Raw genomic sequence first — 13,859 nt, forward strand, 5'->3', positions numbered from 1 at the left:
CGCGAAAATTGCAGAAAATTTTATGTGCAACAGAAACACAATTCGTCGCATAAATTACTCAACGGAATTGAGTTTGCGCTTCCAAAGGGTGATGACAAATAACAATGAAACAGAATTATTCATGGTATATGGGTGCTAAATAAAATATCCAACCAAAAGTGTAATTCCATCGTAATACCACGGAATTACACTTTTTTTTTTCACCCCATCCATAATAGCAAAGCAAATTAGACATGTCAAATAAAAATAAAGTTGTATTGTAATAATTGAATTATCTTTATTTTACATAAGTTATTTAATTAATCTTTTATTATTATTTATAAAAAAAAATTCTTGAATATATATGATGACACTATTTTATAAAAAATCAGATGTTATTTCATTTTTTCTTAAAATTATTTTTTTATGTTTTTAATTTTATTTTTTAAAATTATAATGTGGGTATGGGCATATCCAATATCCATTTGGTACGAGAATGGAAAATCAAAAATCATACCCGCAAAAGATAGGGATGAGTGTTGGGAGGTGAAAATGGGAACAAGAAATCATATACTCATCTTGTCTTGTTGTATCCTTTTGTCATATTTAATACAAACATGATTATGTTGCTTTTTTTTCGCACTCATACAAAGTAATCAAAATATGATTTTATTGTGCAACCATGAAACGCAATTGTGTTTTCATTGTTTATTCTTTTGCACTCCCTCCATAAAAGCAATAAAAACATGATTATGTTTTTTTTTATTTTTTTACATCTCATAGAAAACAATGCTTTTTATTATGTTTTTTTGTTTTGTACAACAAAATTGTGTTTCGTTATTTTTTTTTTCACCCCTTTAATAAATAACGAAAACATATTTCGTTATATAACTGTACAACAAAATTCTCTTTAGGTTAAAAGAGCATTTAAAAAAAAAATATCAGCGCCTTTGTAAGATTCATTAGCAATGACAACAAGACGAATAACAACTACCTTCTCCTATTTGATTTAGGGGAGGAAATGGGGAGTGACATACAAATATCTCTACTCACGTGAAAAGAAAATGAAAGAGAAACAAAATCTCTTGTAAGAAATAACAAATTTATTCACTTAAAATACTGATTAACTTTTGTCTTAAATAATTTTCACACACAAAAAAAAAATCATTTACACATATAAATGAGGAATTCATTGTGGACACGTTAATAAAGTAATAATCATTTTAATATAAATGAGAATGTTAATAACTTTAATTTGTAAATGTGTAAGTAAAAATAATGCCACGTCTCTTTTATTTAGTATCTTTTACACCAGTAACAAACTTAAGTTTACATTTTGACGAAAATCAATTACATAAATCCTTCAAAGTTAGGATAATCTTAATACGATTTAATAGTATTGTATCTCATTTTTTTTTTAAATATGATAATATAATTCTCTCTTATTAAATGGAAAAATATATTCAAACATTTCAAATGATAGTTAACAACTGGTGAGAGAGAAAATATAATTACGATATATGATATAATATGATAAAAAACATATAAAAAAAATAAGAGATGTCAATAGACAACCAACATCTAAATTTCATTCTTTATATTAAGTTTATAATTTTCTGACTAATATTTTAAGAAAATTGATTAAGAAACATAAATGGGAAAGTTTTTATTATAAAAATCATAGAAAATTACACAAAAAAAATCATGAAGAGTATAATTTGTGTATCTTAATAAAAAAAAAATATTTTGAGTTTTTTAATGAGTGTCCTAGAATTGTTGTTAACATTTGGCTTTATGTTTATACAGCTCAACTGTTTTTATGCCTTAAAAAATGGTCGTTGTTGGCGCGCGACGCGAGTGTCTAGAAGACAAGACTTTGACACAATATATAGGTATATTTTATGAAAAGGTTGATTCAAAAATCAAAACTTGTCATTATGGAATGCAAGTTTGGTCAAAGAAACTGTAGAAGAATTTGCAGTCGGGCAATGGCAATATATCGAATGGACGCTTCCTTCATTTCTCTCATAACTAGAAAGTTGAAACTTATAGATTTTTGGTTGGTGGCACAGGTGATTTAATTTGAAGCATATGGCTTCCAACTGTGTAAATCTTTCTAATCCTTACCATCAATGTACCCAAGCTTGCTCCCAAACCACCATCAAGACGTCGCACTCCCACATAAACAAAAACAAGACTTCAGGTTAGTTAATTAGTTATTTCTTCATCTTCTGCTTTTCTCCTCCATCTATCCTCTCTTGATATCTCAAGTTTGCAGGTTATGGCCCAAGTGTCACAGATGCTCAGCTTGGAAAAAAGATCAATAATAAACACAATCAAAACGTACGAACGTACCCAGGTTGTCCTAAAGCATCCAATCCTTACCACCAGTGTGATCACAATTGTTACAAAAGATTATCCGATTCAGGTCGCTACCCTCTTTCTCTCTCTTTATCTCATATTACTGCTCTAAATCGATAATTATCTTCCTTTCATGTATGTAATTCATAAATTAATAGAATCACATGAAACTAGCAGTGGGGATTTTGAACAATTAATTAATGACTGACTCATCTTGGTGCCAATTAATCTGAGAATTTTCTAATTTCACTGTTTTATTATTGAATCTCCGTCCTCTCATTTAAATTATGTCATGCAAAACAACATCTCGGATTTAACTTAAAGTTGTGTGTTAACTAGATTGACTAATTAATTTTGTTTAAAAATGGACCGGTTTAACCGAGTGAGAATTAAGTTAGGTATCTTTCCACAAGTTTGTATCCATTTTGCTTGACTAATCAATGAATTAGTTTTCTTTGACAAAACATTCTATGCATTCATATTATGATTGAGACAAATTTTTGAATTAATTAATGAGTTCAGAAATATGAAGTCACTGTCCATTCCACAAGCGTATATAAATAACGCGGTGCCTTAAGCATATATACTTTTTTCTGATAATTTTTTGTACGACGACTCATATAAAAAGGTTTAATATTTTTTTAATTCACATAAATATGATCAAATTTAATTTTATAGTTCTCTAAAAATATTTTTATTAATTTTAATTTTCATAAATTTCACTTTAAAAATAATTGATGTGACATTAGTAAGTAATAACATGGTTTTCAAAATTTAAAAGTACAAAAATGTTTTAACAGATTGAAAATAAATTTAATCATTCACAGTCCATTAATTCTAATTGCAGGTGCTCCTCCTCCTATAAAGCTGGACAAGAAAAAGAAGTTAGGTTCAAAACCAGAACCCCCTGTTCTTGACAGTGTTCCTGCCTCAAAAGTTGGGGCAATTTACCTATCTGATGCTTCATCACCAATATCACAGTATTCCGAGAAGAAAAAGGTGGAGACAGAAAACAATGAGCACGTTTCTCCTCAGACAAATATCCAAGCTGTAAAGGTAGGTAGTGGGTCACTCTTCTGTCTCATGTCTCATGTTTCATGTCATGTCATGCATGCCTTGTAATTTAATTTTGAGCTAACTAAGAGTGACACAAATTAAACACATGTCATGTCTTGCATATATCATATATGCATGCATGTGTTTCTTTCGCAGCCTGTCAATAACAAAGACCAACCAATTAAGGAGGGTGAGCAGCACGTTGGGAACCCAATGCTAACAAATGATGATGAGGACAAAATTGCTTCTAATAAAATTGTTCCAATCAGCCTTCCTATTTCAGAAAGTGATGATGATGAGTCTGTGATGAGTTCTGAAGGCCGTCTTCAAGTTGGAAGATATCAAATAAAAGAAAGTTTTGGTTCCATCTTGCAATCTATCCTTGACAAGTACGGGGACATAGGAGAAAGCTGTCAGTTGGAATCGGTTGCCATGCGCTCATATTACATTGAGTGTGTATGCTTTGTGGTGCAAGAGTTACATAATTCCTCATCGATAATGCAATTAAGCAAGTCCAAAGTCAAGGAATTATTGGCTATTCTTAAGGATGTTGAATCTGCACAACTTGGTGTGGCTTGGTTGCGTAGCGCCCTCGATGAACTAGCTCAAAATATTGAACTCATTAATAGGCACCAGGAGGTAGAGGCACAAAAGGATAACTCTGGTCGCCAAGTGGAGTCATTGAGACAAGAGCTAGAAACAGAGTTGGAAAGTTTGGCTCAGAAAGAACAAGAGGTTGCCAATATTAAAACACGAATTCCTGAGATCAGAGGTCGTTTGAGCCAGCTCCAGCTCAAGTCAGAAGAACTCAACAGAAGCATGCTATCTATCAAGTCCAAGGTTCATAATTTGCATATCAAATCTTTGGTGGATGAACTATTATAAGTCTTCAGCAAATTCGTTTGTGGTGCACGCATATTTATGAGTTATAATTAATGCTTGAATATAGAATTCAATAGGTTACTGAATAAATGCATGCGGAGCGATATATATTTTATTGTTTAGAGATTATATCAACACATACTGATCACTTAGGGTAGAGAAATATGCACGCTCTCCATTGGATTTTGACTTTAATTGTTTGTTTGATAGTGTTGTTGATCTTCAGTTGGAAACTCTTGTATCTCTGACTGTATACACATTTTATTCCTGTAAATTTTATGCATTTTTGTTTTTTTTTTAAATGTAGAACTAAATTATTTCGGTTTATTCTAATTAAATGTACGTATACACATTTTATTTCGGTTTTTTGCTTTATTCTAAACCTATACACATTTTATTCCTGTAAAATTTATTCATTTTATTACAGGGTGGTACCTATAGTACCTAATCACAAAGTGCAAATACTCAGTTTAAGAAAGGGAAAAGAAAATAAGTTGATAAACTTTAACCTTTTTGAGAAGTTTTGTTTTCCTCTTAAGTCTCGTGATTATACCCTTTTATCTTGGTTGATTGCTCGTAGCGTAATTTGTATCTGATGATCGACCAGCGTCTTGGGCAAGCACTAAAGTTTTTTAAAAAATAAAAATAAAAATAGGTTAAACATATAATTTAGTCTCTATACTTATTAAATTAATCCTTATATAATTTTGTGTTGACCTGTTAACTCATATTTTTAGGAATCAGATTGATTTAGGCACATATTTTTACCCTCTAAAAGAACATTGGATAAAAAGCGTGGGGGCACTGTGAAGTCTGGTTTGACCGTTCGGAGGACACTTTGATTTTGATTTATACCTCGCATATATTAAGTGGTCCCCACCAATACATGTTTGCAAATGAATTTAGAGTTGCTTATGGGTTCGTAAAAAAAAGTTGTTAAAAGTTCTAAATAGCAAATACTATTATAATTGAAGGATACTTTCTTTTATAACAGTGACATTAAAGTTAGAACTTAAGATTTTATATGAATTATCTAAATCTTCTGCCATTAGATTGATGTCAGCGAGTTTATATCGAAAGATCTATTAAATATGAGTTTAATAACTCTCGTATTATTAGAGATATTCTAACAATTTTTTATTATAGATTGAATTTTATTAAAAATAATAATAAAAATATTAAATAAAAAGAGAGATCCACATTGTTTTATATTTTTGTATAAATTTCAATTAATAATTAAAAAATTTATTCCTAGTATTTTTAAACAAAAATTAAATATGATATTATAAGTATAATTTATTATAATATTATAAATTAAAATATAAAATTTAGAAAGAAAAGAAAGTTTTTTTCTCGTTTCATTTTTTTAATTAGACATCTTTATTATTTTTTACTTTCTTTCTTCTCTACCCTGTAATGAATTTGATTAAGATGATTTATTTTATCAAATTAATAACATATCCTTACTATTTTTCTTAATATAATTTATAACTTATAATAAGTGTCGTCCAATAGTTTTTTTACAGATAGAAAAATTAATAAATAAATGGAATAGAGTAAAAAAAATTATAAAACTAAACATATTATTAATATTACATTAAAAAAATGATAATTATTGGAGATATTAATAAAAAAGTGATTATATTATATTGAAAAACTAAAATGAAACTTATGAGACTTGTTTTTTTTTCATAAACGATATCCTCCATTACAAAATAAGTGTTGCATTTAGAAAAAATATTTTAAAATAAATATAATATCAACTTTTCAAGGTAATATTAACTATTTTCTCCACTAATAATACTAATAAGTTTCATTTTAATTTTTAAATATAATATTACTATTATTTTCTTTCATCTATTCAATAAGATTTATTTTATAAAATTATTATTATTATTATTTTGTTTACGTAAAATAACTTAGAATAACATGTATTTTGACCCAGAAGAAGTTCTTATTATGGGATGGGACAAAGTAATATTTTATACACTTAATTTATTATTGTAAAATTATTAATAAAATATTCATTTATTCCATGTACATATAGATTTATTTATTGACCTGTTAATATATAGTATTAGTGAGAAAAGTTATTCTTTGAATTAATAAAAATAGTGCAATGAAATATGACTATTTTATAGATATGGTTTAGAGTAAATTACAATAATCATTTTTGTTAATTGCTTTTATTATATTAAACACCTTTTTATATTTGAATCCTATAAAAAATATTATAATTGTTAGTTTTTCTTTCACTTGCCACTCTTTGATATATTTTTTTGGTAGACGACATCCTTTATTATTTTAGACCTGATAAACATTAGTTTAAAACTATTACGTACACAAGGAACACATGATTTTTAATGATTTTTCTTTCTCTAAAATGTTCTTATTTGTTTCTTTTTAACTTTGTAATTGTTCCTCCTTAAAATGGGTATCAAAAAGTTTATGTGTGTAAAATAATTTATATTAAATTTCAACAAGCTGAATCAAAATTTAAAATTCAATTAAGGAAACTAAAAAATTACATATATTACATATTAAATGACTGCTAACAAAATTGTCCATGTTAGTATTTAAACATCATTTTCTTTTATCTTTATTTTTCTTTCATAAATGAATTTTTTTTTCTTAAATATATTAACGAAAATTTCACGAACTTAACAAATGGAATTAAAAATAATGAGAAATGAAAAAGCAAGACGGGTAAGAAAAACAAAGCAGAGTTGATTGTAATTAACTCTAGGTTTTATTGGCAAGTATTTTGTCCCTTGTTGCGAAAGCGGAAACGGTTCCTAGCCAAAGAAACAAATATGCATGCATGGCGTGGCAGACGCTAGTGCCCTTGGAGCCATGTGATGAACTCAAGGATTTCTGCTTTTTCAACTTTTTGTTGGGTTTAGGCCATTGGTTGGTTGGGTATCCCAATCCCACTCTTTCGAAAGCGGTGAACCCTTTGCTATGTGTAGCAATTTCTAGCATACTTTTACTAAAGAGCCTGATATGCCACCCCCTAAAATGCCTTCTAAGTTCCCCGATCACACACTCATTCTGCCATCTATGTTCAAACCAATATTCTATTAGCTAACATTTCTCTAATGCCAGCCAAGCTAACAAGGTTTACATTTTGAGTTCTTATGTTTTGTATGCATTCTTTTATTACTTTTCTCTTCAATTATGCATTTCGATGTTAGACCTAATTTGTTTGGATTAGATTTAGATTTCGTTTTTCATAATTTAACAGAATAAAATTAAATTTGACAAGTATAATGTTTTAAACCAATACTAATTTTAGAATGTGATTATGATTCAATTATTGTTAATTGAATTCAATGTAATTAATTTGAATTAATAGAGATCTATAGAGTACATAAATTAGGTCTATTCAATAACAAATACGATATGAATAATTTAAAGCATCTTTATCTCTGATTGCTTTACAAGTTTTTTTTTTTTATGATAGCATTGCTTAATTTACTTTTATTAGCGATGGTTCTCATGATTAAAAAAATAAATTCTTGCCTCAATTAAAATAATTCGAAAAAAAATAAGTGTAAATAAAAAAGTAAAAAACTGAGTCACTTAAAGGTTACTTAAAAATTGAAGCAAGATGTGTTATGATGAGTTGTTTAAACATTAAACATAAAGTTAAACTATGGGGGACCAAAATTAATAGAAGATAAAAACACTTAAAAAATGTATCCATTAAAAATAAAAATGCTATTGAAGTCTAAATTACTCGTCTAATTGCTTTGGATTCTTGACCGCATTTAAACACAAACCCCTACACCCCAAACTTGATTAAACATATATCATCGGGAAAATGACTGAAGTTGCGCCATGTTCCATTTAAATTAAAAAATCTAGTTTTATTTTTGCTCGAAAGGTCGCATCAGTTATACATTTTTCCAAGACACTGTCTATGCATTACTTTTACGATGAAAACACTTAATTGTTTTTGGATATAAAAAAATATAGTAGTGTATGAGAAAGAAGAAGATAGATTCATATCGTTTTGTGCAAACTAATTGTATAAAACGTTGATAATGTGCGAATAGGTAGTTTTTTATTTATCTATTTTGCAGCATAAATATAGGAGTTATATACCCATGTTAGCTAGAAAATTCTTGGCATAATTGAACGCAAGCGAAAAAGGTTCACATTCCGACAGCAAACCCTGTGGGTTGTGTTCACGGGAATTTTGGTTAGAAGTGTAAGCGAACGGACAAATGAGACAGGCGGGGAGATAAAAGGAAGGAAGAAGAAAAAAAGACGAATTATCCCCATACACAAGGGCATGATGATCTCTCATACAAACAAAAGAAATAAATAGAAAAGAAGAGGCGAATTGGTGATGATGACATTGTCTTGGGAACTAGTTGGTAGGGTTGCTCCTGAATGAACCCAAGGCCTTAATAGCCCCTGCTCTAAGGATGTACTGGTGGTATGCCGCCGCCGCCAAAGCTCCCACCAATGGCCCAACCCAGAATATCCACTGCAACCAAACACAGATTACATTTAATTTAATAAATCAAACAAGTCATATGACGTGGACAATAATAGATCCACATACATGCTCGTCCCAAACTTTGCCATTGTTGTAGATAACAGCTGCACCCAAGCTCCTGGCTGGGTTGATCCCGGTACCGGTGATGGGAATGGTGGCCAAGTGAACCATGAAAACGGCAAACCCAATGGGCAATGGGGCCAACACCTGCAAAAAATGAAGAATATTTATTAACTAATTTAGATGCGGGGAAACGGGGAATGAAAAGAAATAAACATACGGGGACATGGGAGTCACGCGCGCTTCTCTTGGGGTCGGTAGCTGAGAAAACGGTGTAGACAAGGACGAAAGTGCCGATAATCTCAGCACCCAGAGCACTGCCTTTGTTGTAGCCTGCGCTGACGGAGTTAGCACCGCCGCCGAGGGAGTTGTAGGAGTGCTTCATGAAGGCCTTCACCAACCCAACACCGCAGATGGCACCAAGACACTGTGCTACCATGTAGAACACGGCGCGAATGAGAGACACCTTGCGGGCCAGGAACAGGCCAAAAGTCACCGCAGGGTTGATGTGTCCACCTGTGTTGTGTTGTGTACTTGTGTTAACGACAAAAAAAATGAACGAGAAGCGAAGAGGTGGGTAAAGTTACCAGAAATGCCGGCGGTGCAGTAGACGAGGACGAAGATCATGCCACCGAAGGACCATGCGATGCCGAGAAGGCCAACGCCGTCGCATGGTCCGGTCTGTTTCTTGTGGCCGATGATGGTGGCGACGGTGACGTAGAGGAAGAGGAGTGAGGCAATGAACTCGGCGATGAGGGCTCTGTAGAAGGACCAGAGCTTGATCTCGGCAAGGTCGAAAAGAGGGGCTGGAGGAGGGTCTACGTAGTCCTTCCTCTGCAGGCCTTCTTGGCTCACTTCCTTCGACATTCTCTCTCTTGACTGGGGTGAGTGTGGGAGTGAGTTGCTTGCTGGTTTTATGGGAGAGGAAAAGGAACGGTAAGTTGAGTGTGGTGTGCAACTTTGGAATCAACAAGAGTTACAAACTTAGACTAGTAGAGTTGGAAAGAGACTGGGACATGTGAGCCAACCCAACCCCTATTACAACGCTCATCTCTCTCTCTTATTACTATTTTTCCTTCCAAAATTCATAAAACAATAGGAGAATGGTAGCAGCTGTCAACAAACATCTCACGACAAAAAATACCCCTGCTGTTCTTGTTGTTTTCTTAGTATTTAAACATACATTTTTATTTATTTTAACTCTTTAATTTCGTCAATTATTTACTTAAATAAAAAAAAAAAAGAGAGGCAAGAAGGAAACCGTTTGTTTTATTTTGGTCTCAGCCTCGATATAGAAAACCAAACGGCCTTTCAATTTTCAAACTTTCCGTTGAGTAAAAGGATGATCCGGTTCTTTTCTGGTCTGTGGTCCTATCCAGCCAGACGCAAACGTGTCATAACTTACCATTATTGCTTTCAAATTGAAAGAAAAAGCAATCATATCATACCCAATGCACCCTTAATTCATACATACATTAATGCATAAGTATGTCATGTTATTCCATGCATTTTATATACAAATGTTAACATGTTATAATAATTATTTTTAAAATGCTTATTTGAATTATCTGGTTCGGTTTAATCGTGGATACTTTTTATTTTAACTTTCAAACTACTCAAATTGTATTTCTGAATGGGTTTGGTTTGAGGAAGGAACCTTTTTTTTTTCCTGGCTCTGGCACTCTACTTTTGGCAATCTGAATTCTGGAGTGAGAACCATAGTCAAACTTGTCCTCTACACTGCCATCTATTGAATGCTTTGTCCTTGTCCATCGACGCCACGGCATCAATGTTTTATTAAGCACAAAGATTCAGTGGGGATGGATGCTTACCATTGAAAATGATGTCATTTCCATCAATTATATACTTCTTTCTAAGTTAAGAAACTACTCGTATCATGCTTATATACTTCTCACCAAATATTATTTCTTGTCACGCTAAATATATAGTACTATATTACCAACTACCTTTGCTTGCTTTTTGTGTGAAATCATCATGTTTTGTAGTTTAGGTTGTGTAAATATAAATAGACCATATAATTATAATTCTGAATTGAATTATAATTTCATCTGGACATCATTTATGAAGGAATACTCGTGTGTGATGTAACGTCATGTATGAGTAACAAAAAATTAATCCATATTAGACATCTCTTATGGAATGACAATAATGAGGTGAAGAGATGAAGAGATGGCGGGTGCGGCAAAGATGAATTTGGATCCTCTGCAACATTATTTTATCTCTCCAGCTCTTCTATTAGACAATAATCTCCTCTAAAATATAAATTCAAGTACACGCTTGCGTTTAGAAAAGACGATTTCTATATAATCGTTTTTATTAATATGTTAAGTGCTATTAAAATGTTTTTTGAACACTATTGTATACGCTTCATTTATTGTTTAATGTTGTAATTCATGCAATACTAAATAAACAAGGTTGGTATCATACAATTGATTACGGTGAAAATAGGTCAAATGGCTTATATGAAATCTACAATGTAGCCTACATAAGACTTGACCTTCATTAAAAACTCAGACTTATTAATAATGTATTACTTTAGTACTTTAATAACACAATCATTTTACCTTTTTTTCTTATACTCAGCACAGTCATTTTATCTTTAACATAATTATATGTTTTACTTTTAATTTTTTCTTTTATCACAAAATCTGCACTCAACCTTTTTATTTTATGACAAATTCTACTTCTATATATTTTTTTATTTTTTATAATAAATTTTATCTTCAACTTTTACACTTATTATTGGATAAATGATGAAAAGTCAAATTTGTAAGTTTGTTAAAAAGTAACAAATAAAATGTATCAAATTAATTTATTATAATAGAATTTCTCAAAAATTAAAAGATTGGGATAAAAATTACAATTAGGTCAAATTAAAAATATATTTGTATTTGTTCTTTAATATTTGTCACGTGTGAATAGCTTTATTCCTCGGTTATATTGAACTTTTATGTCCACGTGAAACTCTTTTTACTTTTTACGAAGGTGTATAAAGCAAGTAATGCGCTGTACTTCACACCAAAAAGTGATACAGATGATATGAAAAATGGCTTCATATTTTTTTTAATACAAAAAATTGGTTTCATATTGATTAAAAGTGATGAAAGGTTATAAAATATGGGAGATAAAATAATTATATGTGATATTGCATATGATATTAATTTACGTTTAAAAAATAAAACCGATTTTTTAAACTCTAAATGTAGAAGGAAAATTTTGGCAAAAAGAAAAAAGAAAAAGAGTTCTACACACATAATTTTATTTTTGTAATGCCAAACATAATATAAAAATGATATAAATAAAGCACAAAATAATAAATAAAAAAAATATGCAACAGAGAAACAAACATAAGATAATCAACTAATGTTGGAGTGCAATTGAGTTTCATCTTCTTAAACAAAATCTTAAACTTTATAAATAAAAAAATGTGATTAGAAATAAAATCCTCCTATAAACGATCAATCAAAAAAATTTAAATTAACATGGATATATAATTATTTTTTAAATAATAACATTTTAAAATTACATTTAATTTTTAATTCAAATATAATATTTAAATTTTCCACTACAGATATGTCAAAGTTAAATACATTAGATTAGACATATAAACTGTTAGGGACTCGTGATAAAGTTTGACTTGAATTTCATTGGAATAATGTGGTTTTTTTATACACTAATACTGTGAACTAAACTGGTTACATGATATTATTGATAAAATATAGATAAAAAATTTAAGAAGGTAAACTTAAAAGTATAGAAAAATTAATGTTATAAACATTCTCTTTAGTCTTTCTTTTTTAGAAAATATTAGATATTTCTTAACTATAAGAAATATAAATTTATTTTTAGATACATTAATTATTAAATTTTTATATCTTTATTTTAGCATAAAGTTTGTGTTAATAAAGTATTCTGTCCATTTTATATATAAGTAGACGTATTCAACAAGGAATAATCCAGTATTAAAACAATTTTTTACACGAGTGGTTAAATTATTATCATTTTTTTACATCAATTAAATTATTATCCTTGAACATATAGACACTAAAATTATTTATTTAATTTTTAAAATAAGTTTAAAATTTATGATATTATACTATCATTAGTGAAATTTGAATAAAAAATAATGATAACCGGAAAAAGATAAAGTAACTAAAATCTACGCTCCAGATTCATCATAAAAAAAATGTTATTAGTATTTATAAAGTAAAAAAAGTTTTTTATATTAATAAAAGACCATATATCTTGGTAAAAATGACTAATATATATATATATATATTAGATTTCATTTATTATTAAATCAATCATTAAAGAATATTTTTCTTTTAATCTATGTTTGGTAGAGTAAAAAACAACAAATTAAAAATATGAATTCCACTTAATTTTTTTATTATTTCACTCATTAAACCATTCAGAAAAGGGAGAAAAAAACAGCATTATGAGGAAAGGAAAAGTGCAGAAAGTGAAAGGGTGGAGGGTAGGACATGTCATAGATGACGTCATCGTCATGTGACATTAGCTGGCAGAGTGTAGGGGTGCATGCTATGCTATTGCTAATTGGTGTCCCTCCCAGCTCTACAGAATATTTCTATTTATGGATATGGATATTTATATATAGAATGTAATTAATTAAGATTTAAATTTAATAAACAAACCATTTCAATATCTCACTAAATGATAAATCATTTAATTATTATTTTACAAATTGCTAATCTCATGGAATTTTTTTTAAAAAATTGAATATTCTTTTAAAAATAACATTAAATTACATTATTCTCACTTGGAGATGTAAGTATTACATTGTTTTTTATGTTGAAATATACAATTTAATTTACTTAACATTGTTCTCCCTTGTTTTTGCTAACAATTGCCTTAAAAAGCAATGACTATAAAGTTGATAAATAAAATGTTATGAATTTAATAGTATTAATCAATTATAAAACATCTATAATGTAATTTTTAAAGTAATTATTAAAATATTAAAGAACTTAAA

At 29.6% G+C, this 13,859-nt stretch overlaps 2 protein-coding genes across 3 annotated transcripts; one reads left to right on the forward strand and one right to left on the reverse strand.

Moving 5' to 3' along the window:
* Window positions 1–1,922: 1,922 nt before the first annotated feature.
* On the forward strand, window positions 1,923–4,535 carry LOC102665955 (uncharacterized). Of its 2 annotated transcripts, none has more exons than XM_006581035.3 (4): window positions 1,923–2,182; window positions 2,258–2,407; window positions 3,188–3,396; window positions 3,553–4,535. In XM_006581035.3, the coding sequence occupies exons 1-4, from the start codon at window positions 2,071–2,073 to the stop codon at window positions 4,279–4,281; spliced, it is 1,200 nt and encodes a 399-aa protein (XP_006581098.1). In that variant the 5' UTR covers window positions 1,923–2,070; the 3' UTR covers window positions 4,282–4,535. The 2 variants fall into 2 exon arrangements, with proteins under 2 accessions (XP_006581098.1, XP_040872140.1); XM_041016206.1 differs by having other exon boundaries at window positions 2,279–2,407.
* A 3,855-nt stretch (window positions 4,536–8,390) lies between these two features.
* Window positions 8,391–9,885, reverse strand: PIP2-2 (aquaporin PIP2-2). The gene is made up of 4 exons (NM_001368852.1): window positions 9,433–9,885; window positions 9,066–9,361; window positions 8,852–8,992; window positions 8,391–8,773 (listed from the first exon to the last, which is right to left on the reverse strand). Exons 1-4 carry the CDS (start codon window positions 9,710–9,712, stop codon window positions 8,654–8,656), a joined length of 837 nt encoding a protein of 278 aa, NP_001355781.1. The 5' UTR covers window positions 9,713–9,885; the 3' UTR covers window positions 8,391–8,653.
* Window positions 9,886–13,859: the final 3,974 nt, after the last annotated feature.

The sequence above is a fragment of the Glycine max genome, chromosome 6, assembly GCF_000004515.6.
Source record: "Glycine max cultivar Williams 82 chromosome 6, Glycine_max_v4.0, whole genome shotgun sequence".
Classification (NCBI taxonomy): Eukaryota; Viridiplantae; Streptophyta; class Magnoliopsida; order Fabales; family Fabaceae; genus Glycine; species Glycine max.

What these genes read in the sequence shown, in the direction of transcription:
- LOC102665955 (XM_006581035.3), top strand. Translation starts at nt 2,071, where the DNA reads ATGGCTTCCAACTGTGTAAATCTTTCTAATCCTTACCATCAATGTACC. An exon ending in CAAAAGATTATCCGATTCAG is followed by an intron (nt 2,408 to 3,187) that starts GTCGCTACCCTC and finishes TTCTAATTGCAG; the next exon opens with GTGCTCCTCCTCCTATAAAG. An exon ending in CAAATATCCAAGCTGTAAAG is followed by an intron (nt 3,397 to 3,552) that starts GTAGGTAGTGGG and finishes TTTCTTTCGCAG; the next exon opens with CCTGTCAATAACAAAGACCA.
- PIP2-2 (NM_001368852.1), bottom strand. Translation starts at nt 9,712, where the DNA reads ATGTCGAAGGAAGTGAGCCAAGAAGGCCTGCAGAGGAAGGACTACGTA. An exon ending in CTGCACCGCCGGCATTTCTG is followed by an intron (nt 9,362 to 9,432) that starts GTAACTTTACCC and finishes AACACAACACAG; the next exon opens with GTGGACACATCAACCCTGCG. An exon ending in CGCGTGACTCCCATGTCCCC is followed by an intron (nt 8,993 to 9,065) that starts GTATGTTTATTT and finishes CATTTTTTGCAG; the next exon opens with GTGTTGGCCCCATTGCCCAT.